The following is a 23392-nucleotide window of genomic DNA, read 5'->3' on the forward strand; positions in this document are numbered from 1 at the left end:
TCTCTCTCCCCGTGATCGACAGGCAACATGACTTCTCTATTACTTCCTTCTGGGTTTTCCTCTGTCACTTTGAAAGTACACCCCTAGTATGTCTGTAGTGGCAAAACCAGCACTGTCACCAAGTCCAGAGCATCCCAGTGACCCCTGTGCTTCAGAGAGCCACACTCTATGACATCATTCAGGACCCTAGAACTTAGCATCAAATTTCACAGTCACCCAGGATATACTTAAGTATCTGAAACAAGTCTGACTGCCCCCAGCACCTCCGACTCCAGCATATGCCAGGGATTTCTTGCTCTACTTCGCTACAAACATGCCCTGCCCGGTGAGGGGTCTCACCCCACGGCACCCTTTCAGATTCCAGATTCTAGGACACATCCCTGACCAATTAAATCAGAAGCTCAAGCCTGGAGTGCAGGCATTCATGTTACAGGCTCCTCCGGGGTGATTCCAATGTGGTCTCCAAGCCAGCTCCCCAGGCCAGCAGTGTAAGAGAAGAGGATGTTCAGGCCTGGCCTCAGGCTTAGCATGCTGGGTGTTGGGTAGCCGGCCTGCAGGCACGTCTGTGCATCCCTGGACAGAGACCCGCAGGTCTGTAAGCAGTGAACTAAAGAGATCTTTTCCCAGGCTAGGTAGGGTATGCCCTTCAGCAGTGCTGTCCAAAGGAAGCCTTGGAGAGACAACCATTCTACAAGGTCAGCATGGGAAGTTTTTGTTTGTTCTGTATGTGTAAGCTAGCACGCCCCAGGGATCCTCCTGTCCAGTATCCCTAGTACAGAGATTACAAGCATACACCACCGGGCCAGACATTTTACATGGGTGCTGAGCCTCGAACTCAGGACTGACTGTGACTGAACGCTTGCTCCTCTGGGCTCTATCTCCCAAGTGCTGGGATTACTGGCATGCACCACAGTGCCCTAACACAGGGTCTTCTGTTTCTGATGAGAGTTGTTTCCTGAGTGACCCCCCACTAGGTGCTGGCGACAGGGACACTGGTCCTAGAATTCCTGTGGACCCTTCCAGGTGTTTGAAGATCTTCATGGATCCTCTTGGCTTCTACATGATTTTTCCTTGTGATAGCTCCTTCTTAATCAAAAGGGAGGGATAATGGCACAAGGGGTGGTCACTATGCTCTTGGGACTGCACCAGGTCAGAGGTGGGGTGGGGTGCTAAGCCCTGAGCACTTCCTGTGGCTTTTCTAGCTCACAATTGGTAGTTCTGCAGGGCCCCTGTCTCAGTCACCACCACTGAGGTTTCCTGTGCAGCTGCCACACTGGAGCCAGGTGCCCCACCACCGCCCGTAGCAGCAGCAGCCAGTGGTGTTTATGAGGGTGAGGGGCTGGAGGAAGGTTAATCTAGGAAGCTCTTGAGGGAAGTGCATGTAGGGGGAGGGGCAGAGCAAGGACCCCCCAACAGACAGCCCATGCAGTAAGCTCAGTCGAGACAGACACGGGTCTGTCTGCACTGCAGTTACTCCTCTCTAGACTGTCACTAGCAGACTCTGTATTTTTGACTCTTGAAGTCTTTCTCGGGTGCATGGCTTCGGATGAACATTTGCCAAGAGGTCCTCTCATGTTCTGTCTTGTAAAGAAGGGTTCCCACTGCTGGTCAGAGTAAATCCCATGTGGTTTTTTTGTTTGTTTGGGGTTTTTATGTTTTTCAAAACAGGGTTTCTCTATGTAACAGCCCTGGCTGTTCTGGAACTTGCTCTGTAGACCAAGTTAACCTCAAACTCAGAGATTTGCCTGCCTCTGAGTGCTGGGATTAAAGGCCCAGCAATCCTAGTCGTCAAAATATAGACTAAGACCAATTTTGCTCTGTTGTCCAAGGACCCTCATGGAAGCAGCGTGGCTCAGCTCCAAGCTCAGGAACCCACTCCACAAAGTCTCCCGCTGATTGTTCCAGGTCAGCTGTCTTTTCTTTGCCCTCACAGCCTGGCTCCACCTCAGGGCCTTTTACAGTCAGAGCCTGACTGGACTCAAGAAACCTCCGCTGACCTTTAGGAGTGGCGACAGCGTGTTCTCTAGCCTGAGCCTCACTCTGGAGAGGTGTCTAGTGGAGGCTGAGTTTACCCACCTCTCCTGCTCTGGCTCTCTCTGATGAGGAAGGCCCCTCCGGGGTTCCCAGGCAACAAGAGCAGTTCCTCAGCTCTCTCCCGACTCAGACCCTCATACAGCCACCTGGGGTGCAAGGAGAGGAACAGGTTAAGCTTGTGGGCTTTAATAGAATTCTATTAAAAGGATTTAATACACCTCTGCCTGACCTTGACAAGCTCTCCCCTCCCTTGCCCTCTGGGCTTCCCTCTGAGCAGGCCTCAGAGGCTCAGAGATCCCTCCAAGAGTTGCTCTCAGGGTCCTGACTCCAGAGACTTTGGGGGAACAGCCCTATAAAGGCAGGGTCAGACTTTCTTTGCCTGGAGCCTTCATTACCAAGTGTCTGGAAGGGAGTGGGATGGAGGAGGGACTGTGGGCAGGGCAGGGCAGGGCAGCACAGGTTGCCCCAGCCTCTGGCATCACTGCCCAGTCCTCCAGCTCCGCTGCTGATCCGCACACCCTTGATTTCCCGCCTCAGGATGACCTTACAGACTATGCCTGTCTCCTACATGTCCCCTTCAGGGTTCTCTACACCTGATCCTGGCCACCTTCCAAAGGCCCACACCACAACACCTCCTCTATGGGGCCTTCTCTGGGCTCCCAAATCTCATGGGCCAACCTGAACAAGATATGACAGTTGTCTGCTCCTCTGAAGGCCAGGGCCCAGGCTCTGTTCAGTCTGCAGCTATGCATAAAGAGGACGCTGTGGGAAGAGTATAGGAAGGTCGTCAAGGTGGGACTGGGCTGGGTACTCACCCATGGGAGACTTTAGCCACGTACACACTGGGGATGTGGTACTCTCTCCCCGAGACTTCCGATATGACTGTCCACCAATCTCCATCCCTGTGGAGAGATCACGGAGGACCACCTTCACTTGGCGTCTGCAGGGGCTTCTCCAAGTGGAACTTGTAGCACCCTTTCTACCCTTTCTACTCATTTCCCAGAATCCCCACACCAGCTAATCCAGGCTCCTCCTTGGGTGAGGGCCTAGCAGGTGCAAATGATCCATGGTTCTTGTTCCAAGGCCTGACCCCACTCCCTCTCTCCCTGTGAGTGTGTCAGCCTGCCAGAAAACCACCCAGAGATACAATCACATGGGAGCTTTTAAAAGTGGCCCTGTGCCTTCCTGCTGGCAGTGGAAGGGCCCTCTCCCACAGTACCACCTCAGGACCCAGTGTGTAGACTTACTCAGAGACGATGGTCAGCGGCTCCCCAAGTCTCAGAGACAGTCCAGCCTGTGCACCTGCTGGAAAACTGCCCAGGGCCACCGCTGTGACCTTGCTTCTCTCTAGACAGACAGAGGGATAAACACATTTGCCCCCTTAGTCAGTGCTTTCTCAAGGCATGAGTCAGTAGATTCTTGCTTTGGTCTGGCTCCCCTCATTCACCCTTCCCATGGGTACCCTGAAGTGAGGGGGAGAGAGGGTAACCCCAGAGTCTGAAATGCTCCCAGCAGGCTCTATAGAACCTGGAAGAGCCCACATAGCTTTGGGGGTTCCCATGAGGGCCTTCAGTGCATGTGGCTAGAGGACCAGGCTCCTGGCCGAGCCCCCCTATACGTATAACTTCTACAGAGACCTTGATGAAGGATTCCACAACTGGGAAACCGAATACCTACAGGGCTGGGGATACAGCTTAACAGAGCAGCATTTGTCTAGAATGTGCAAGGCCCGGGTTCCACCCTGGCCCCATGACAAAATTAAAAACAAAACAAAAACCCACGGCAGCTAGAAGCCCCTATCAACACAGATCTGAGTGGGCCTCTGAGAGGGGTGGCGGGGCCACACAGCTCTGAGGGCGGGGCTGGGAGGAAACTCAGGAAGGCTAATAGCTCGGCCTGGGGCTCCAGGAAGGAGGGCAGAGCTAGCACCAGCAGTGACTTGCGGTGAGCAGACAGAAAGTAGGGTCTGTGAGCTGAGGCTAGCCACACACCTGACTCTGGTGTCCCAATTACTCCTACGTCAGGCCCCTGGAGAGATGCCCCTGTGAACAGGCTCTGTCAACCCAAGCGCACTGCACACAGGCACGGGCTGGACTCCCAGTAGCCTATGTCCAGGGCAGCGAGTGAAGGTCTGTGCTGTCCCTGAGAAGTGCCACCAGAGGCTGCTATTGCAGGCCTGACAGGGCAAGTGCCCCACGGGAACATGTGACTAAGAGTCCTGATAACCCTGACTGTACCCCACACATGGGGCCCTACTGGGGTCTTCCTCTATCACCTTACCACTGCCCTGATGTCGGTGTGCCTAGTCATCTCTACTCTGCAGAAAGGTCTCAAGGCCTTGATGTGGCTCTCAGCAAGGGGAGGGGCATATTCCAATTCCATACCACCCTGTTCACAGGCCCAGGCTGGGGAGAGGGGAGAGTGAGGGGCTGGCTGACGGCTGCACCTCTCAGGACTGGCCCCAGCTTCCTGGGAGGCAAAGACTCCAATGGAAGAGTAACTGGCCTGAATCACGGAGCTAACCCCTCCTTAAGCTTGCAGGGCCTGTAGGTGTCTGTTGAAAACTAATTCGCAGACCTCACTTTTCCTTCCTTCCTCCGTCCTTTCTTAGTAAGGGTCCCCAAAAGAGGGACTTGCTAGCATATGGACGCAGGATGCCAGGAAAAGTAGTCAAGGTCAACGGGAAGGTTCTTTGTCCCTAAGGAGCTCCCAAAGTACCAAGGTCCCATAGGACTCTGGGATGCTCTCAAGAGGGAGCTGAGGCTCCTGTGGGAAGGGGGAGACGACAGATATACAAGGGTCCATGAGACAGGTAGGGGCTGAATGGTCTCTGCTGTAGGTAGGAGCACCCATTACCACGTCTTCTCTCTTAAAAGGTTAGTAGAAACCCTCACAGCAGGAAGCTTTTCAGATGGGGGGGTGTCCTTTCCTGCCCAGAGTCTGGTGTCCCAGCGGCTGGGATGCCTCCCTCCTATGGAGGTCTCTCTTCCATGAGCTTGGAACAAAGAAGCTGGTAAGGTTCCTTGCCCTCCTGAGTGGGCAGTCTCCCGAGGAGTTCCCGCTGGCCCAGTGGCTCACCTTCACACTTCTCTTCTTCAGAAAGGCTACTCTGACCTGCCCCTCCGCACGCTCTCATCCCCACAACACTCGTCACAAACATAACATGGCCGCCGCTCAGTGGTTTAGCTTCTGTCTCTGGGCAGGGACGGACCCATCTTATCCGTTGTGTCTTCAGCTCCTGTCACATAGCTTGGCACCTGGCAGAGCCTCAGTAAGCTCCAGATGGAGCCAGGTCTGGGGGGACAAATGGCTCCTAGACTAGGACAAGGAGCTCCACTGAGAGATGGCCTCCCTTCCTTGGAGGCCATATGGAGGGAAGAAAAGGTTCTCCGAGCCAGGTACATCTTCCAGGGGTGGTCACTACCCTCAGAAGCACCCGGATGACTCAGTAGCCTGCCACCTGCCTCTAACTCAGTGGAAAAAGGGGCGGTCGGAGTGGTTTTCAGGGCTCTTCCTGCAGGTCTCTCACTGTAGATGAGGGGCGCCCAGGGTGTCTGGGTGCTGGTAGCAGGGAGGTAGGGGCTTGAGTACAGAACAGGAAAAGACACTCTGCCACTTTAAGGGATCTGGGTGTTGAGGAACAACAGTTTGTGCCTAAGCCAAGATGCCCAGCCGTCTTGGTTCTGCAGTCTCTAGTGTAGGTTATTAATACTCCCTGCACCCCTCCTTACAGTGCCTCTGGGTGTGGATGATTTCCTTATCCGTGATGGTTAATTCTCTGGACCACCATGGCTCCACACAGCATTTAGATAGTATCTGGTCAAACCAGTCTTGATGTTTCTGTGAGGAGTTTCCAAACAAGGCAAACCCCCCACTGCAAAATTAAAGACAGGCTCTTTTAGTGTAAGCCAGGCTAGACATAAACCCACAATTTTTTTCGCCTTCTAAATGAAGGATGTATAGGCTTGCATTGCTGCAGCTAGCATGATGCCCAACTTCAAACACATTTTTGTGCATGTGCTGAGGATGGAGCCACAGGCTCTAACCCCGAGTTCTACTTCCAGCCCCTCACATTAATGTTCTTACCACTATTGCAAGTTCAGCAGAAGCTGGGAGCTTGTGGCTCAATGGCAAGAGTGGTCATGGCTCTCATTGAAGTTCGGGGTTGTGTTGGGGTTGTTGGCCAAAGACCCACAGGTGATGAGCTCTAGGTCCCTAGACCTGGGAAGGGCCTGGTGGCCCCACAGACATAACTTACCTGCTTGTGTGGACACAGGTCCCTGGACTGGACCAGGGGAGATGGTGCTGGAGCTTGTGGGCAGGCTTTTCTCTCTGCTGGGCCAACTTCCCATCATTCCTCAGCAGACTCTCAGGAGCACACTGCTGAAAGAGACCTGAAAAGTGTGCTTGCTGCTATAGGGACACAGCCCATGCTAATCTGTGAGATGCTCCTTCCAACTTTAAACCCTTGGCCGTGCCTGGCACAGAAAACAAACTCAGTGAATGGCATTTGAATGGAACCAAAAAGATGAGATTATAACCTGTCCTACTATAATCAATGAGATATCTGGAAAGGATTAGCGAGCCAGCCTCCCTCACTGAAACACTTAATAGAAATTATTGGAAAATCAACATTTCTCTAGAAACCAAGGATGTGCTTAGTCCGAGGACAGCACACTGTGCAAACACTCTGCTCACTTTGGTTCATTCGGTTGATGTGTATTGAGAGCCTTCAGTGGGCCTCACAATGCTGAGGACAGGACATGGAACTGTAGGGTAATGGCGGATTGAACAAATATTCCAACTGAGCCTGCTGGCAGTCACAGGGCTGTGAAGCAATGGGACCAGTTGACCCCAAGAGTTTGGGGACAAACCTAGGGAACACAGTCCTATAGCTCATAGTCTCATAAAAACAAAAAACAAAAACTTCTCAGGAACACAACAGAATAAGTGAAAAAGGAAAAGCTCCTGGAAGAATTTGTAACAGGCTCTTCAAAACCAGGAAGGAAGTATGGCCCCAGGGCTGGTTTTCCAGGGCATTATCTACCACACCCAAATGTTGGGTGTGGTTATCCCCACTTCTCAGATGAGGAAAAGGGGCACCAGAGTGGAAGTGACAGTCAGTACCTCAGAGCCTTGCAAGTCACCGCTGTGTCACATGGACTGACAGACTCCTGGCTGTTTGCACCAATAACTGTTCAGTGTCACCTCTGCTGTGGCTCCCATCCCAAGGCCTCTTGGCTCCTCCTTAGCTCCTCTCTAACCCTAGGAAGGGGCCATCCAGAGCCAGTCATGGCCTTGCCCTAGGGCCACACGCTGCCTGGATTAGGGTGTTGTCCATCATTGCCATGGGATGACATCCATGTCCTGGAACAGTCCCCATGGAGTGGACCCAGTCTTGCTGGGAGGACTGCTCCTCTGTGCCAGCCCCCACTCCTCTGCCCACCTGTCCTGCAGCCCCATTTCATCAGCTGGAGAAACAGCGATCTCTGCTGCCTCTCTGTGCAGCTCAGAGTCCACAGCAGAGCTCAGGAGCACCAAGCAGGCTGGGCCCCACGACTGGCTCTGGATGGCCCCTTCCTCTCAGACTCCGGGGACTGGGTGGCCTTGGTGGGAGGGGTGATTCTACTGCCTCCTGAGGGCTGGGATTCACTCACTACCAGGGCACTTCTTCCATTTCAGCTGCCCATGAGTATGAGGTTCAAGTTTAGTGCTTGGCTTTACATCTCTGCAATGGGTAGCATGGGTGACTAACTCAGACCAGCTGTGTGACCTCAGGCAAAGCATGCAGCAAAGCATGCAGCAAAGCATGCAGCAAAGCATGCAGCAAAGCATGCAGCAAAGCATGCAGCTCGTAGGGTCTCCTGCCATGAAGGATCATAATACTGACTCCAATAGGCTGAAGGGAAGATTAGAGGTGATTAACTTCCTGACTCTGGCTCAGCAGGGCCACAACTTTTAGGACCCTTGGGCCATAAGGGCCCTGCTTTTTGCTGGACACATCTCAGGACTCTGCAACTTTCTCTTCCTGGTTTGGATAAGGCACAGTAACTAGTGGGGAAGACGAGGCCCAGGCAGTGGCAGTGAGGCCGAGGGTAAACAGGTGTTGGCCACATTTACAGACGAGATCGGATCATTTGGTACATGTCGTCCTGGAGCCTGACTACACAGCTCACTCCCAGTCCCAGAGGAGACCATTCTTTCTCACTTGTCCCAAGTCTACCAGGAAAAAAAAAAAAAGCAAGCATACTTACAGGTTTGTCATCAGAAGTTTGGTGAGGGTAGTTGGGCAACTCACACTTGAGCCTGACAGGTCAGGCTTTTGCAGGTGCTAAATTAGATGTCACTGTAGATACCAGCACATTCAGGTCTCAGCCTGGAGGATCACCAGAGGCGTTTGGAGTAAGCTGGGGTAAGCTTAGTCTTGTTAGTGGACAGCCATTTCCACAATACTGGCGCAGGCACCTTTTACTTCTCGGGGAAACCAGACCAGGCTGTCCTAACCAGCACTGTGGGGCCAGAGAGTGAGGCCCAGGGATCTGAGCCCCTTGTAGACACAGATGTCGCTCCTCAGAGCTCCAGCTCCCAGCTGCAGACTCTGTGGTTCTCATAACCCCACAGCCTCCCCGCCTCTGTTTCCTCTGACGGCATCATAGACCATGGAGGCACCACATTGCCCCTTTCCTGTTCCTGGGAGCAGCTGCCCCTCCCATCCTCATGCCGGAGCTCCTTCTTGGCTTTTTGAATCCATATGATGCAAGGAATTAAGAATGAGGAGAGATGAGCAGGAGCTTCCCATGCAGGCCTGTCCACAGGAATCACCAGAGAACTCAATCTTAGCAGCTTTGCGTCCAAATATTCAGAGGGGAAATCTAGGCATAGGAATCACCTAGGATCTTGTTCCATGAGGGACTCTGAAGTGGGACTCATTTCTGGGCCAGTGTGATGGCTCAGTGAGCAAAGATGCTTGCCACCAAGCCTGATGACCTCAGGACCCAATGGTGGAAGTAAGAGAAGTGATTTCTGGAGGTTGCCTTCTGCGTGCAGCCACATCACCCTGAATTTTTAAAAAATTTTTAAAATTCATTTTACATACCAACCACAGTTCCCCCTCCCTCCCCTCCTCCCACTCCCCTCCCATCCACTCCCCATTCAATTCTCAGAAAGGGTAAGGCCTCTCATGGGAGTCAACAAAGCCTGGCACATGGAGTTGAGGCAGAACCAAGCCCATTCCCCTTGCATCAAGGCTGAGCAAGGCATCCCACCATAGGGAATGGGCTCCAAAAAGTCAGCTCATACACCAGGGATAGATCCTGGTCCCAGTGTCAGGGGCCCCACAAACAGACCACATAACTGTCACCCACATGCAGAGGGCCTAGTTTGGTCGGTCCCATGCAGGCTCCCCAGCTGTCCTTGAGCTCCTACTAGCTCGGGTCAGCTGTCTCTGTGGGTTTCCCCACTATGATCTTGAAGCCCCTGCTCATATAATCCTCGTCCTTCTCCTCGACTGGACACCCCGGAGCTCAGCCTAGTGCTTGGCTGTGGATCTCTGCCTCTGCTCCCGTCAGCTTCTATGACAGCATATAGGTTAGTTAGAAGGCCAGTTCAGGCACTCTCTCCACTATTCCTAGGAGTCTTAGCTGGGGTCATCCTTGTGGACTCCTGGGAATTTCCCCAGCACCAGGCTTCTCTCTAACCCCATAATGGCCCCCTCTATCAAGATATCTCTTTCATTGTTCTCCCTCTCCATCCCTCTCCCAACTTGACCATCCGTTTCCTCATGTTCTCATCTCCCATCCTCTCCCTTCTGCCCCCCAATCCCTAACTCACAATCCACAGCCCAAGAGGAGCTAGGGAACAAGGAGAACCCAAAGAGGGACACATGGATTATCCTGGGAAGAGGAAATAGACAGGAATCACTGACTTTAAACAACAGATAGTTCAAAGTCTAGGTGCTATAACCCTGGAATTCAAGCCAGATGCCATGACTCTGTGGAATCTCTACAGACCCTTCTACTGGTCCCAGCCAGTCAATGGTCCACACAGTAACTACATCCCCACATCCCTCAGACCCACTCTCTCCTAAAATCACTGCAAATGTTGTCCAAGTGGAACCAAAATCCAACCTTGTGGCCCAAGCCATCCAGATATCTGCTCTGCATATTTCCCTTTAAAACGCCACTGAGTGCAAAAAAGTCCCTTTGCAGAAGTGCTACAAGAAAGCATGTCTAAAATCACAGAACTATGCACACACAGACACAGACACGTGTGCTCGCACACACATGGAGTTGAGAATCAAAGAATCTCGTCAGATACATATTTGAGGGAGCACAGGGAAAGGCTGGCAAGAGAAGATATGGAGATCAGATCGGATCAAGATGTTGGAATCTGGGGCTTGTGCGATGGCTCACTGGGTAAAGTCACCAAACCTGATCACCTGAGTTCAATCCCAGGGGTGAAGAAGGTAACCAATTCATGAAGGTTGTTCCCTCACCTCCACCCATGCACACACTAACTCGATAAATGACATTGAAATGTTATAGCAAGGGCATGGGTGTGGTTCTTAGCACAGGTGGAAAGCGGTGTGTGGAGAGACTGGCAAATCCAAGCTACTAGAAAGAGAGAGAGATGCCGTGGGCAGGCATGAGGCCAGCTGATGCAAAACAGAAATGTTCTATTATGGAGTGGTCCTCTGAAGGAGGGGCTTACATGGTCCAGAGAGGACCTATCTGCTTAGCGGGGCACCTTCATGGTCTGGTGTGTGTTCGGGAGATTAGGGGCCTCACAGGCTTCTTGAACTCCATCTGACTGATTGCTGGCCACAGGTTGGTTGAAATAAATTTTTTCAGATCCGATGTTACTGGGGGCTGAGTACGTTCGTGATCGGACGAGCCGGGTCATGCTGGCAGATGGTACTGTAACAAAGAACCAGGAGATCAGGAGGAGGAGCTCGGAGAAGCTCAAGTGCTCTACAGGCTTCACCTTTCCCAGCCCACCTAAGATGATGCCAGCACGGCATAAGAGGTGCCCCCTCTGCACCCTTTGCTCTAGGTGAGTGACTGTATGCAAGGCTGCTGTGATCTCCTGCATCTGGATTCTCCCCAGATTTGACTTCAGAGTCTGATGGGAAACCCTAAGGCAGAGTAAAGCCTCTTAGCTGTGACCACACCATTCATACAGTGATTAGGAAGGTGGCTTTGGGAACACACACTGGTCACCAAAACCTGCAGTGCATGCAAGACTAAACCAAAGAACAAAAGAACAAACAAGCAGGACGTGTTCTACAGTGTAAGTCTGGAACAGTGCGATTGCTGTCCATGCCCAACGACCTCCTGACGCAGGTAAATGCTGATGAGCGGCTGCCCTTCTCATACACAGGCACAGACGAAAGCCCCGCACTCATCGGTTTCCACTTAAGGCTGATTAGTCGATGGGTTGGTTATATTCTGAGAACCGTGAACTCTCAGATGTCAAACTCACTCCATCACCCATAAATAGAGAGCATATACTACTTACTGTAGCCCATCCCCTGCAAAAAGTACTTGAAGGCCTCGGTGAGCTTCCCAGCCTGGAAGGACAACACAAGAAGTCATCAATCACTGTGGTGGTATTCTATTTGTATTTTAATAAATAAAGCTTAGCCGGGCAGTGGTGGCGCACGCCTTTAATCCCAGCACTCGGGAGGCAGAGGCAGGAGGATCTCTTGTGAGTTCGAGGCCAGCCTGGTCTACAAGAGCTAGTTCCAGGACAACCTCTAAAGCTACAGAGAAACCCTGTCTCGAAAAACCAAAAAAAAAATAAATAAATAAATAAAGCTTGCCTGAAGATCAGAGTGCAAAGCTAAATCACTAGAGGCCAGGCACACACCTTTAATTCCAGGACTTGGGAGACAGAGGCAGGTAGATCTCTGTGAGTTCAAGGCTACCCTGGGCTACACAAGATCCATGCAGAAACAGATCCAGGTGGTGGTGGCTCACACCTTAAATCCCAGTGTTTGGGAGTTACACATCTTTAATCCCAGCACTAGGGAGGTGGAGACAGGAGCGATATGGTTGGGCATAGACAGGAACTCACTGGAGTGTAGAGTCTGAGGTTTGGTGGAGACACAGTGCAGTCTAGGCAGTCTGAGGATCGCCCCTTTGGTCTGAGCATTGGCAGAGGTAAAAGGTCTCTCTAATGGCTGGCTGCTCTGCTTCTCTATCTTCAACTTTAACCCCTATATCTGTCTCTGGATTTTTATTATTCGTGCTACAAATCATCTGGGCATGGAGGCACAAGCTTTTAATCCCAGCACTCAGAGGCAGAGGCAGGTGGATCTCTGTGACTTCGAGATCAACCTGGTCTATGTAGTGAGTTCTTGGCTGGCCAGGGCTACATAGTAATGGCCTGTCTCAAAATGAATGAATGAATGCATAAAAAAATAAATAAAGCAAACAATAACAAACAAAAAATTTAAAAAAGAAGGCATTGCTCTTTGCATCGGTGGAGAGGTAGCAATGACTCTCTCTCTCCTCTCTCTCTCTCTCTCTCCCTCTCTCTCTCTCCCTCTCTCTCTCTCTCTCTGTAATTATTATGAACACTTTCTTACCTGAACCACTTGGGGCAGTCCTCCACAGTCTGCCATCTAGAAGAGGAAGAACATCTAAGTCAGCAGGACCTCCACAAAGGGGAATGTTCTCGGTATTCCATGTCCTTTAGAAGGGGCTACTTGACGGACTTGACTCTGTTTGTTTGTTTATTGGCAGGGGCTCTCTATGTAGCCATAGCTGTTCTGGAACTCTCACCTCAAATTCACAGAGGTCCTCCTGCCTCTGCCTCCTGAGTGCTGGCATTAAAGATGCTCACCACTATATTTGGCTTTAACTTGTCTCTATCTAAAGGGATATGAATTCCATGGTAGCATAGCTAGAAAACTTTATGCCAGGCATGGTGGCACATACGTTTAATCTTAGCACTTAGGAAGCAGAGGCCAGCCTGGTCTACAAAATGAGTTTCAAGACAGCCAAGACTAGACCAAGAAACCCTGTCTCAATGCCCCCCCAAAACAAACAAACAAGCAAAAGCTTTATTTAAAAGGGAACTCTTAGTATTTAAGATATGGACTGCTACAGAGAGCCTAAGAGTGTGAGGCTTGGTTAGTTAAGTGTCTGCTGTGTAAGCATGAGGACCTGAGTTCAGATCCCAGTACCAGCCTTGGTGGTGCCTGTTTGTCACCCCAGGGCTCTGGAAGAGGCAGATCTCTGCATTTATTAGCCTGCCAGAATAGCTAAGTCTATGCAGCTCAGGGCTGCAGAGATGGTTCATGAGTAAGAGCACCATTCCTCTTGCATAGGACCCAGGTTCACTTCCCAGCAACTACAAGGTAGCTCAAAACATCTGTAACTTCAATTCCATTGAACCCAAAGTCTCTTCTGACCTCCACGGGCTCTTGCCGATACATGTTCACGTAATACACTCACACATACATACATACATACATACACATAATATAAAATAGGTATTTAAAGGAGAAAGACCCTATCTCTAAATATAATGTGGAGAGGCAGGCATGGTATCCTGCACTTTTAATCTCAGCACGTGGCAGAGGCAGGTGGATCTCTATGAGTTTACATAGTGAACTTCATAGCTAGGGCTACATAGTGTGACTCTCTCTCAAAACAAAATGAAGAAGAGAATAACACCCAGTGTTGGCCTCTGGCCTTCTCACATTGCATGTGCATCCCAGGCATGTTTGTACACACCCACAAGAGTGAACCTGTGCACATATACGTGTGTGTATGAGTGTGCGAGTGCATGCATGTTTGTGTATGTGAGTGTGTGCATGCATGTGTGTGTGAGCACGCATGTGTGTGTGTGTATGTATGTGTGCATGGTGGTTCACGTGTGGCGTGTTTCAGGGAGCAAACCTAGGTTGTCAAGCTTACGTGACAATGCTCCTCAATGAGGAGGCACACTTGAACCTGTCTCAGACACACTCAGCACACATGGGACAATCATAAGCCCTGCTGACATGTTTGTTCTAGACAATCTCATGGGGACGTTAGGTCCTAAAGCCCAAACCCTCGATGTATGTCAGGCACACACAGCATTCAGATTTTGATGTTTCCCGGCCTTCTTGGCATAAATGTGAACAATCCTATTGCCAGGGGTTTGAGACAGTCTAGTTTTCTTAAAGGCTGTATTGTAGGGAACCTATGATGGTGTCTCAAAGGCTGGACCATACTGAGTGCCTCCAAGCACTGTCCAAGGAAGAAGAAAAAGAAAGGACAATGGGGAGAATCTTCACATTAGCTCAGAAATTGAGGTAAAAAGTAGCTGTCTGTCAGCCACGACGGCCCATGCCTTTAATCCCAGCATGTGGGAGACAGAGCAGGCAGATCTCTGTGAGTTTAAGGCCAGCCTGGTCTACATAGTGAGTCCTGGGCTGGCCAGGGCATTGTAGAGAGACCTTGTCTCAAAAAGAAAATAGATGGCCGGGCGGTGGTGGCGCACGCCTTTAATCCCAGCACTCGGGAGGCAGAGGCAGGTGGATCTCTGTCAGTTCGAGACCAGCCTGGTCTACAAGAGCTAGTTCCAGGACAGGCTCCAAAGCCACAGAGAAACCCTGTCTCGAAAAACCAAAAAAAAAAAAAAAAGAAAAGAAAAAAAAATAGATGAATAAAAAAGTCCAAGAGTTGTTGTCTGGGTGTGGGGCTGTAGAAATGACAGAGTGGGTGCCCGACCTGTATGAAACCTAGGGCTTAGGGCCCAGCATGATCCCCGGCACTGCATGTGTTACACACGGTGGCACACGCCTGAAGTCCTGGCACGTGGAGGGTGGAAGCAAAAGGATCAGAAGCTCCAGATCATCTTCAGCTACACAGAATTCTGAGGTCATCTTGGGATACCTGAGACCTTTTCCCCCAAAAGAGTTGCTGTCTGCCTGCTGAGAGTGTACCTATCCTAACTATCAGAGTGTTTCCAGAACTTTCTTACCAAAACAGCAAGGTTCAGACTCTAAAAAAATAACACTGAATCATTAACATTTTTAAAAAACATTTCTTCTTTTTTTTTTTTTTGAAAAGAAAAAATTTCCGCCTCATCCCAGCCTCCCATTTCCGTCCCCCTCCTCCCACTCCTCTTCTCCTCCCCCCCCTCCTCTCCCCCTCCCTCTCCAGTCTGAAGAGTAGTCAGGGTTCCCTGCCCTGTGGAAAGTCCAAAGTCCTCCCCCCTCCATCCTGGTCTAGGAAGGTGAACATCCAAACTGGCTAGGTTCCCACAAAGCCAGAACATAAAGTAGGATCAAAACCCAGTGCCATTGTCCTTGGCTTCTCAGCAGCCCTCATTGTCCGCCATATTCAGAGAGTCCGGTTGATGGCTCAGAGGTTAGGAGCACTGGCTGCTCTTCCAGCCGTCCTGAGTTCAATTCCCAGTGACCACATGGTGGCTCACAACCATCTGTACTGAGATCTGGCGCCCTCCTCTGGTGTGCGGGCATACATTGAGGCAGAATGTTGTATACATAATAAATAAATAAATCTTAAAAAAAAAAACATTTCTTCTTTTAAAAAACCATGGACTTCTTTTCTCCTCTGAGACAGGGTCTTACTATGTAGCTCTGGTTGCCCTGGAACCCACAATGTAAACCAGGCTGGCCTCCAACTCACAGAAATCCACGTGCCTCTGTCACCTGAGTGCCGGGATTAAAGACATGTGCCATTACACCAGCCCAGCGAATTATTAACATTTTTGTTACAGTTTTTGTTTTATAGACAGTCTCCCTATGTAGCCAAAGCTGGCCTCTAAATAGAGATGCTCCTGCTTCCACCTCCCAAGTCCTAGCATTACAGATGTGTGCTACCACAACTGGCCATTCGGTTTTGATGATCTAGGGAAATGTTTATGTCATGAATGGGAGCTATAAATGAAACAGAGCTATAAATACCCTTTGGGGGGCATTTTGAGTAGGTTTCTTTCTCTGTGTAGCCCTGGTTGTCCTGGAACTCACTTTGTAGACCAGGCTGGCCTTCAACTCAAAGAAATCCACTTGCCTCTGCCTCCCGAGTGCTGGAATTAAAGGTGTTTGCCACCTTGCCCAGTGCATACCTTCTGATTTTTAATGATATAAAAGAGTACAGGAAAAAGACACCAGTACTGGGGCTGGAGAGATGGCTCAGTGGTTAAGAACACCAACTGCTCGTTGAAAGGACCTGGGTTCAGTGCCCAGCACCCACATGGCAGCTCAAAACTGTCTGAAACTCCAGTTTCAGGGGACCTGACACCCTCACACAGACATACATGCAGGCAAAACACTAATGCTCATAAAATAAAAAAATAATAAATTTTTAAAAAAAGACACCAATACCTTTACTATATATAATCTTTTGTACTATGATTATGAGGAATTTAAAGTTTTGTTCTGTTTATTCTATTTTCCAATATCTATGAGGACTGTGGCGGTTTGAAATAAACGGCTCCCGTAGGCTCACATGTCCAAATGCTTGGCTCCTAGTTGGCAGAACTATTTAGGAGGTGTGGCCTTGACAGAGGTGTGTCACTAGGGGTGGGCTTTGAGGTTTCAAAAGACTTGTACCATTTCCAGTGTGCCCTCTGCAATATCTGTGGCTGTGACCTCACAGCTGTTCCGGCCACCATGCCGCCTTTGCTCCATCATCACAGACTTAACTCTCTAAACTGTAAGCCCAATTAAACACCTTCTTTAATATGCTTCCTTCGTCGTGGGGTTTTACTGAAGCAAAATAAAGTAACTCCCACAAGGAGAATATCCTCAGGAAGCTCTGCTCCTTAACCAGCGAACAACAGAATCACGAGCAGCTTTTCTGCAAGGTTTCCTAGGAGCATCCTCATTGGAATCGTGCTAACTCACTCACACAAGGTCGGCAGTGCCAGAACACACATTACCTTCAGTAACGTCGTATTTATCGGGTCAAGGCGAGAGTTACATTCAACCTTTCAGAATAAAAAGGAGAAAACAATTTCATAAACTCTTAGGAAAATAACCAGGGGCTTGGCATCAGAATGAGCCTACAAGATCGACAGCTCGGACTGCTAGTGACTGCCCCCGTCAAACAGAGTACCAACATGGACTGTGGGGCTTCAAGTGGGTCTCCTATCGGATCCTCCAGAACACATTACTTCTGGGAATGAGCTGGCAAGTTAGCTTAGCAGTACGGGCACTTGCCACCACCCAGATGACCCGTGTTTGATTCCCCAGACCTCAAATGGTAGAAGAAGAGAACCAGTTCCTGCACACTGTTCTCTCACCTCCACATGTACATAACACGCACACACATGTACACATACATGTACACACGCACACTGAGTAAATTCTCATCTTTCACAGCACATTATCGCAATTGCTAGAAAAATGGACTGCCACAACCAGAGATGTCACAGTTCTGACAGGGCAGGGACCAAGAGAGGCTTGTAAGAAATGGTTCTATAGAAACATGAGACCAGATATAACTGAAAATATCGGAAAGCCAGGTGGTGGTGGCACACACCTTTAAGACCAGCACTCAGGAGGCAGAGGCAGGTGGATCTCTGTGAGTTCGAGGTCAGCCTGGTCTACAGAGTGAGTTCCAGGACAGCCAGAGCTACACAGAGAAATCTTGTTTAAAGAAGAGGAAGAAGAAGAGGAGGAGGAGGAGGAGGAGGAGGAGGAAGAAGAGAAAGAAGAAGAAGAAGAAGAAGAAGAAGAAGAAGAAGAAGAAGAAGAAGAAGAAGAAGAAGAAGAAGAAGAAGAAGAAGAAGAAGAAGAGGGGGAGGGGAGGGGAGGGGAGGGAAGGGGGGAAGGAAGAAAATATTTTAGACGCAAACTTACAGCTGAGACTCCAATCGCCTTTACTATGCTCTATATCGTAGGATATAAAATTAACTTTTGGGCTCTACCTTCCCCAGTAACTCAGCCTCAAATCTGGCATATTTAATATAATCAGGGCTACATTAAAGCAAAGTTTGTCTTGGGTAATTGGATCATAACTACCCATCCTTCTGCTTTGTAACATTTTCCTCATTCTTTACACTGAGCATTTTTCCAATGTGTAATGTACTTTAGAAGTAAGCAGAGAAAGGCTGCAAGTCCTCAGTCGCCTTCCATACTGTGGGATTTGTAGTAACTTACCCCAGGTGGAAGGCTGATTCTCTGCTAGAACTCTGACAATAAGTATATAGCGTTTTATTGTGCTAATTGCCACAGAGTTGACAGCAGCTCACAGAGCCATCAAGGTCCACACAGATCAATCGATGAGACCTGGTCACTGATGGGTGTTGCAGAATATTTGTTTAACTATGCAAAGATGTGCCTGGTGGTGGTGCATGCCTTTAATCCCAGCACTCAGGAGGCAGAGGCAGATGGATTTCTGTAAGTTTGAAGCTGGCCTGATCTACAGAGCGAGTTCCATGACTGGCTCCACAGGTACTGAGAAACTTGTCTCAAAAAACAAACAACAACAACAACAACAAAACCACACAAAAATATGTTGCATTTGTTTAACTATGTAAAGATGTACTGCCTAGAATGGCCCATAGTGAGGGTGGAGGTATAGGCAGATCTTCTGGGCAGGGAGAGTAAGTAGGAGGAATTTAGGCTTGAAGAAAGGAAGAAGGAAAAGGAGATGCCAGGGGCCAGCCACCTAGATGTGGAGGAAGCAGGATGTACAGAGTGAAAGAAAAGTAAAAAGCCCCAAGGAAAATGCAGATGGATAGAAACAGGTTAAATTAAGTTAAAAGAGCTAATGGGATAAACCTAAGCTAAGGCCAAACATTCATAATTAATGAATGTCACTTTATTGGGAGCTGGTTGGCGACCCAAAGAAAATTCCAATTACAGCTGAGGAGCTGATTTTCAAAATATGTAACAGTAAAACCTTAGGTGGAATTAGATGCTTCATGACCTTGTGTGGCCATGTTTCCATGACACACTGTGTCAGCTGTGTTCCTGACACATATGGTTCAATTAGATACCGCATGACCTTGTGTGGTCATGTTTCCATGACACACTGTGTCAGCTGTGTTCCTGACACACACACTTGACTACACTTCAATCCCAGCTGCTCACGTCAGGACATACTTACCACAGCCTCCACAGCAGGTGAATTGTCCCCTACCACCAGTAAAGTAGAACACCTAGGAACACGCCGAAGAGGAGATGGTCAGCAAGTAAAAGGACAATGGATTCGACATGACAGGCAGATACACAGCCATTCAGCGGGGAGACTGGGGCACTTACTTTAATGTTTTCAACCTGTTATCATTTTGGCCTGGTTTGGGTCTTTTAAGCTTCAGGTCTCTGCGTCTAGACAGACAAAGCAAAATCAGTATCGTTTGCAGGAGATCATGGTTCTTCATGTGTTTCCCGAACATGTAATCCAGAGTATGACAGTCTAGGAACACTGTCTTTTCTTCACACCTCAGGATGGAAGGGCCCTGAGCTATTCTCCTTAGCAGCTGTTTCCACAGCTACAGAGCAGGAACAGATTTTACGGATGCTAAAAAGGGAGAGAACTTTAAAACTAACAGGAGCCCTACTGAAATTCTCAAGTCTAACTTGAATTTTTCAAGTGGTCTGTAGGAATGAGTCCCTTAGGAGGAGGGGATGGCATACCTTTACTTTTTGGGACTGAGAAGAGGGAAGGACTTTCTTTGTAACAGTCTAACATAGGATTTTACTTTCAGTGCTGGGATCAAACACAGACCTTGTGAATTGAGACAAGCATTCTTCTAATAGAATTTCAACTAAAAATAGGGACACCCTGGAGAGCTGGCTCAAGCCTGGCTGGGCTCCCTGTTGGCTGTGTAACTGGGGAATGTTACATTGACCCAATTCCTCAGGCTTTTTCCTCCTCCCAGAGAGGGAAGAGGAGCCAGTGTTTTCACCCTGAGAGGCAATTCCCAGGACAGAATCAGCACACCTCCCTCACTCTCACAGTGGAGGAAGATGTGTGTAAATTCTGGAATATAACAACTTTTTTTTTTTTTGTATTTCAGCACCCACACGCCACTTCTGCCTCTGAAACAATTCCAGCAAAAAGCAATTAAGGTACAGCTCAAGAGTTCTCCCCTTTGTTTTCTATACACATGGGCAGATAGCACATACAAGTTATCACACAACACGGGGAAAGCTCCTGCCTCCTTTCTCTTATAGATGTCAATCATCCCTTTGCCCTCGTCTACAGGAATGGGAACACTGTACCTATCATAAGACCGCAGGAAAAGCTCTAGGTTTCCTTGGTTGATATCTTGGGCAATGCGTAGTCTGTAGCTTTGAATCAGTTCCAGGTTGGTCCTCAGCTCTTCCTAGAGTAGTAGAAGACATTTTCTAAGCTACAGAGAATACAGTCTGAGAGGCACACACACACACACCAGAGCAATATAAAATTTTAAGTTTGGTGGGTATATCGAATGGAAAAAATTTCTTTGCATTGGTGGGAAAAGGTGTATCAGGAATAATTGGGAAGATAATAAATCCAGAACCGTATGTAAATATCACCATGAAGTCTTGTAGAGAAACAAAATAAGGAAAAAAGCTTGCAGTCTACAGCAAAGGCGTGAAGGGAGCCAAGAAGATAAAGTAAGGACAGTTTCCTGAAACAATTACTCTCAGGAAACGTGGCTGGGGTACCAACTGCAATCAAAGGAAGATTATGATGAGAAAAATGAATAGTGAAGTTGAGGAGATGGCTCAGTCACTAAGTCCCCGCTGTGCAAGCGTGAGGACCTGTGAAGGGGCACCCCTTGCAATCCCAGACCTGAGAGGTAGAGACATGGAGACCCCTGGGCTCCCTAGCCAGCCAGTCCAGCCTAACCAGCCAGGAACGGATCCCAGTGAGAAACTCTGACTCAACAACAGGACAGTTCCTAAGCAACAGCACCAGATACACACACACACACACACACACACACACACACACACACACACGTAAGTGGAGACTGCTCATTCGTTTCCTGGCTGCCCAGACCCAAATAATCACACAAAACGTATATTAATTACAACACTGGTTGGCCAATGGCTTAGGCATATTCCTACCTACCTCTTCTATCTTAAATTAACCCATTTCTCTTAACCTGTGTATCGCCATGAGGCTGTGGCTTACTGGAAAGGTTCTTGACATCTTTTTTCTTTGGCAGCTACATGGTGTCTCCTTGACTCTGCCTACTTTCTCTATATATCTCTGTTTGGATTTCCAACCTGGCTGTACTCTGCTAAGCCATTGGCCAAAACAGCTTTATTCATCAAACCAATAAAAGCAACACATATACAGAAGTACATCCCCAGATCATCTCCCCTTTCCTGTCTATTTAAAAAGCAAAGTTTTAACATTTAATATGTAATAGTAAAATTACATATACAAAACAGTTATTGATGTGGGATTCCCCTCTGTATGCTATGAATATTTTTATTACCATTGGTTAATAAAGAAGCGGGGAGACACCATGTAACTGCCATAGGAGAAAGACACCTGCTAGAACCTTATTGGTAGGCCACAGCCTCGTGGTGACACACAGATTAATAGAAATGGATTAATTCAAGACGTAAGAGTTAGTTAAAAATATGCATAAGCTATTGGCCAAACAGTGTTATAATTAATATAGTTTCTGTGTTATTATTCGGGTCTGGGTGGCTGGGAAATGAACGAGCAGTCTCCACTTACAAGTTGTCAAACAAGAATTATAGTTACAATATTTAGTTCATTTACATTTGGTAAATTAAGGATAATACTTTATCATCTATCTTATCTTTATGAGTCTAAAGTTTCATATCTAATTTATCTTTTATCATAAAGAAAAACTATAACTATCTGTCTTCAACTCCATCAAAGACCCCAGAAGGAGCCAGGCGGTGGTGGCGCAAGCCTTTAATCCCAGCACTTGGGAGGCAGAGGCAGGCGGATCTCTGTGAGTTCGAGACCAGCCTGGTCTACAAGAGCTAGTTCCAGGACAGGCTCCAAAACCACAGAGAAACCCTGTCTCGAAAAACCAAAAAAAAAAAAAAAAGACCCCAGAAGGATATAATATTACCTAAGTAAACAAGAAGCACATTGTAAGTAACTTCCAAAACTCTAGAGTTGACAGAGACATCTTGCTGCCTGGACAATCACCCAAAGTTTTTCTGTATTATGGGGGCACCCATCTTCAGCCTACAGGCCCATAGTAGCTGGCAGACTTTTCCACAAAGCAGGAAATTTGAAAGAGTATTTCGCCTATATTGGCAGTTTGTGAGTCACTTTCGTCTTGTCCTGAAGAATGGCCGTCTCTTTCATGAAGTAGGAGCCCTGAAGGACTGTCTCACCTTTTGGCAACTTCAGCAGTCATTTTTCTGTGGATTCTGCATGTTCAGTTTATACAGCATACCATCAAGCAGTCCAGACAAGAACAGTTTCTTGCCCAAATGGCTAGCCTTGTCATGTGTTTCTTCAATGCCCATAAACTTCTCTGATGTAACTGGTTCCACCAGAAGCAGACATGTCTCACTGTCAAGAAAAATCTAAGTTCTTTTTTGTTTGTTTGTTTATTTATTTATTTATTTTCGAGACAGGGTTTCTCTGTGGCTTTGGAGCCTGTCCTGGAACTAGCTCTGTTGACCATGCTGGTCTCGAACTCACAGAGATCTGCCTGCCTCTGCCTCCCGAGTGCTGGGATTAAAGGCGTGCGCCATCATCGCCCGGCTAATCTAAGTTCTTAAAACCTTTAAATGCCATATTCTGTAGGTCTTTGAAGTGTTGAAGATTATCTTTCTGAAATATATTTCTGTATATATAGAAAACCTAACTAACATGACTAAAAGTTTGGTTATTATAGATAACCTTTTATTAAACTATATTTCTTAATGATATATTAAATTTTAAATGAACTGTCTAAACATAATACCTTAAACAAGAGTAGAAATACATATACATAGTATAACAAAATTGACCTTAAATTTGTATCAATAGACCAAGATCCATACCAATGCAAAATATTTATCTCTATATCATATCCCCCTTATTAATTTTTTTCAAGAAATTGACTGTGACCATTAGTCATTTATAATCAATCCTTTTAAAATGAAAATAAATATTTTAAAACAATCTTTTTGGGAATTTGGGTGTAGTTTTCTCAAAACTGCTTCCTGCTGTTTAATGGAGAAGCATTTTTAGGGTTCACAGAGACCTTTTGGGGGGTCTTGTTCCATCAAACAACATTAACCTGGAAGGAATCCACAGGTTCTCATTTTCTGTGGAAACAAGCAGAACCTCTTTTCCAAAGAAACATATCCTTAGACCCAAATTTTGAAGTCAAGATACCTTTATGTTGGTTTAACTGAGCAGCCCCCAGAATCAAATGTCTCTCTGCACTCAAAAAATTCAAAGAAAACACA

At 48.1% G+C, this 23392-nt stretch overlaps 2 protein-coding genes across 7 annotated transcripts in view; both read right to left on the reverse strand.

Moving 5' to 3' along the window:
• Positions 1-8633, reverse strand: part of Sla2 (Src like adaptor 2) — a 17588-nt gene extending 8955 nt beyond the window's left edge. For 4 of the 6 annotated variants that reach the window (XM_075962785.1, XM_075962781.1, XM_075962786.1 and 1 more), the window contains exons 1-5: positions 8289-8633; positions 6293-6417; positions 3282-3381; positions 2850-2936; positions 2077-2180 (exon numbers count right to left, since the gene is read on the reverse strand). In XM_075962785.1, coding sequence (XP_075818900.1) covers positions 2077-2180; positions 2850-2936; positions 3282-3381; positions 6293-6389 — 388 coding nt within the window. In that variant the 5' untranslated portion in view covers positions 6390-6417; positions 8289-8633. Of the gene's footprint in view, positions 1-2076; positions 2181-2849; positions 2937-3281; positions 3382-6292; positions 6429-8288 lie in introns of all 6 variants that reach the window. The other 2 variants (XM_075962784.1, XM_075962782.1) reach the window with 2 other exon arrangements.
• A 218-nt stretch (positions 8634-8851) lies between these two features.
• Positions 8852-23392, reverse strand: part of LOC142845152 (protein NDRG3-like) — a 32867-nt gene continuing 18326 nt past the window's right edge. Inside the window, exons 7-14 of the mRNA XM_075963912.1 lie at positions 20228-20331; positions 19265-19330; positions 19110-19161; positions 16936-16983; positions 12623-12658; positions 11551-11602; positions 10744-10949; positions 8852-9091 (exon numbers count right to left, since the gene is read on the reverse strand). Of these exons, the coding sequence (XP_075820027.1) occupies positions 10768-10949; positions 11551-11602; positions 12623-12658; positions 16936-16983; positions 19110-19161; positions 19265-19330; positions 20228-20331 (540 nt within the window). The 3' untranslated portion in view covers positions 8852-9091; positions 10744-10767. The remainder of the gene's footprint in view (positions 9092-10743; positions 10950-11550; positions 11603-12622; positions 12659-16935; positions 16984-19109; positions 19162-19264; positions 19331-20227; positions 20332-23392) is intronic.

The sequence above is a fragment of the Microtus pennsylvanicus genome, chromosome 2 (genome assembly GCF_037038515.1).
Source record: "Microtus pennsylvanicus isolate mMicPen1 chromosome 2, mMicPen1.hap1, whole genome shotgun sequence".
In the NCBI taxonomy this organism is placed as follows: domain Eukaryota; kingdom Metazoa; phylum Chordata; class Mammalia; order Rodentia; family Cricetidae; genus Microtus; species Microtus pennsylvanicus.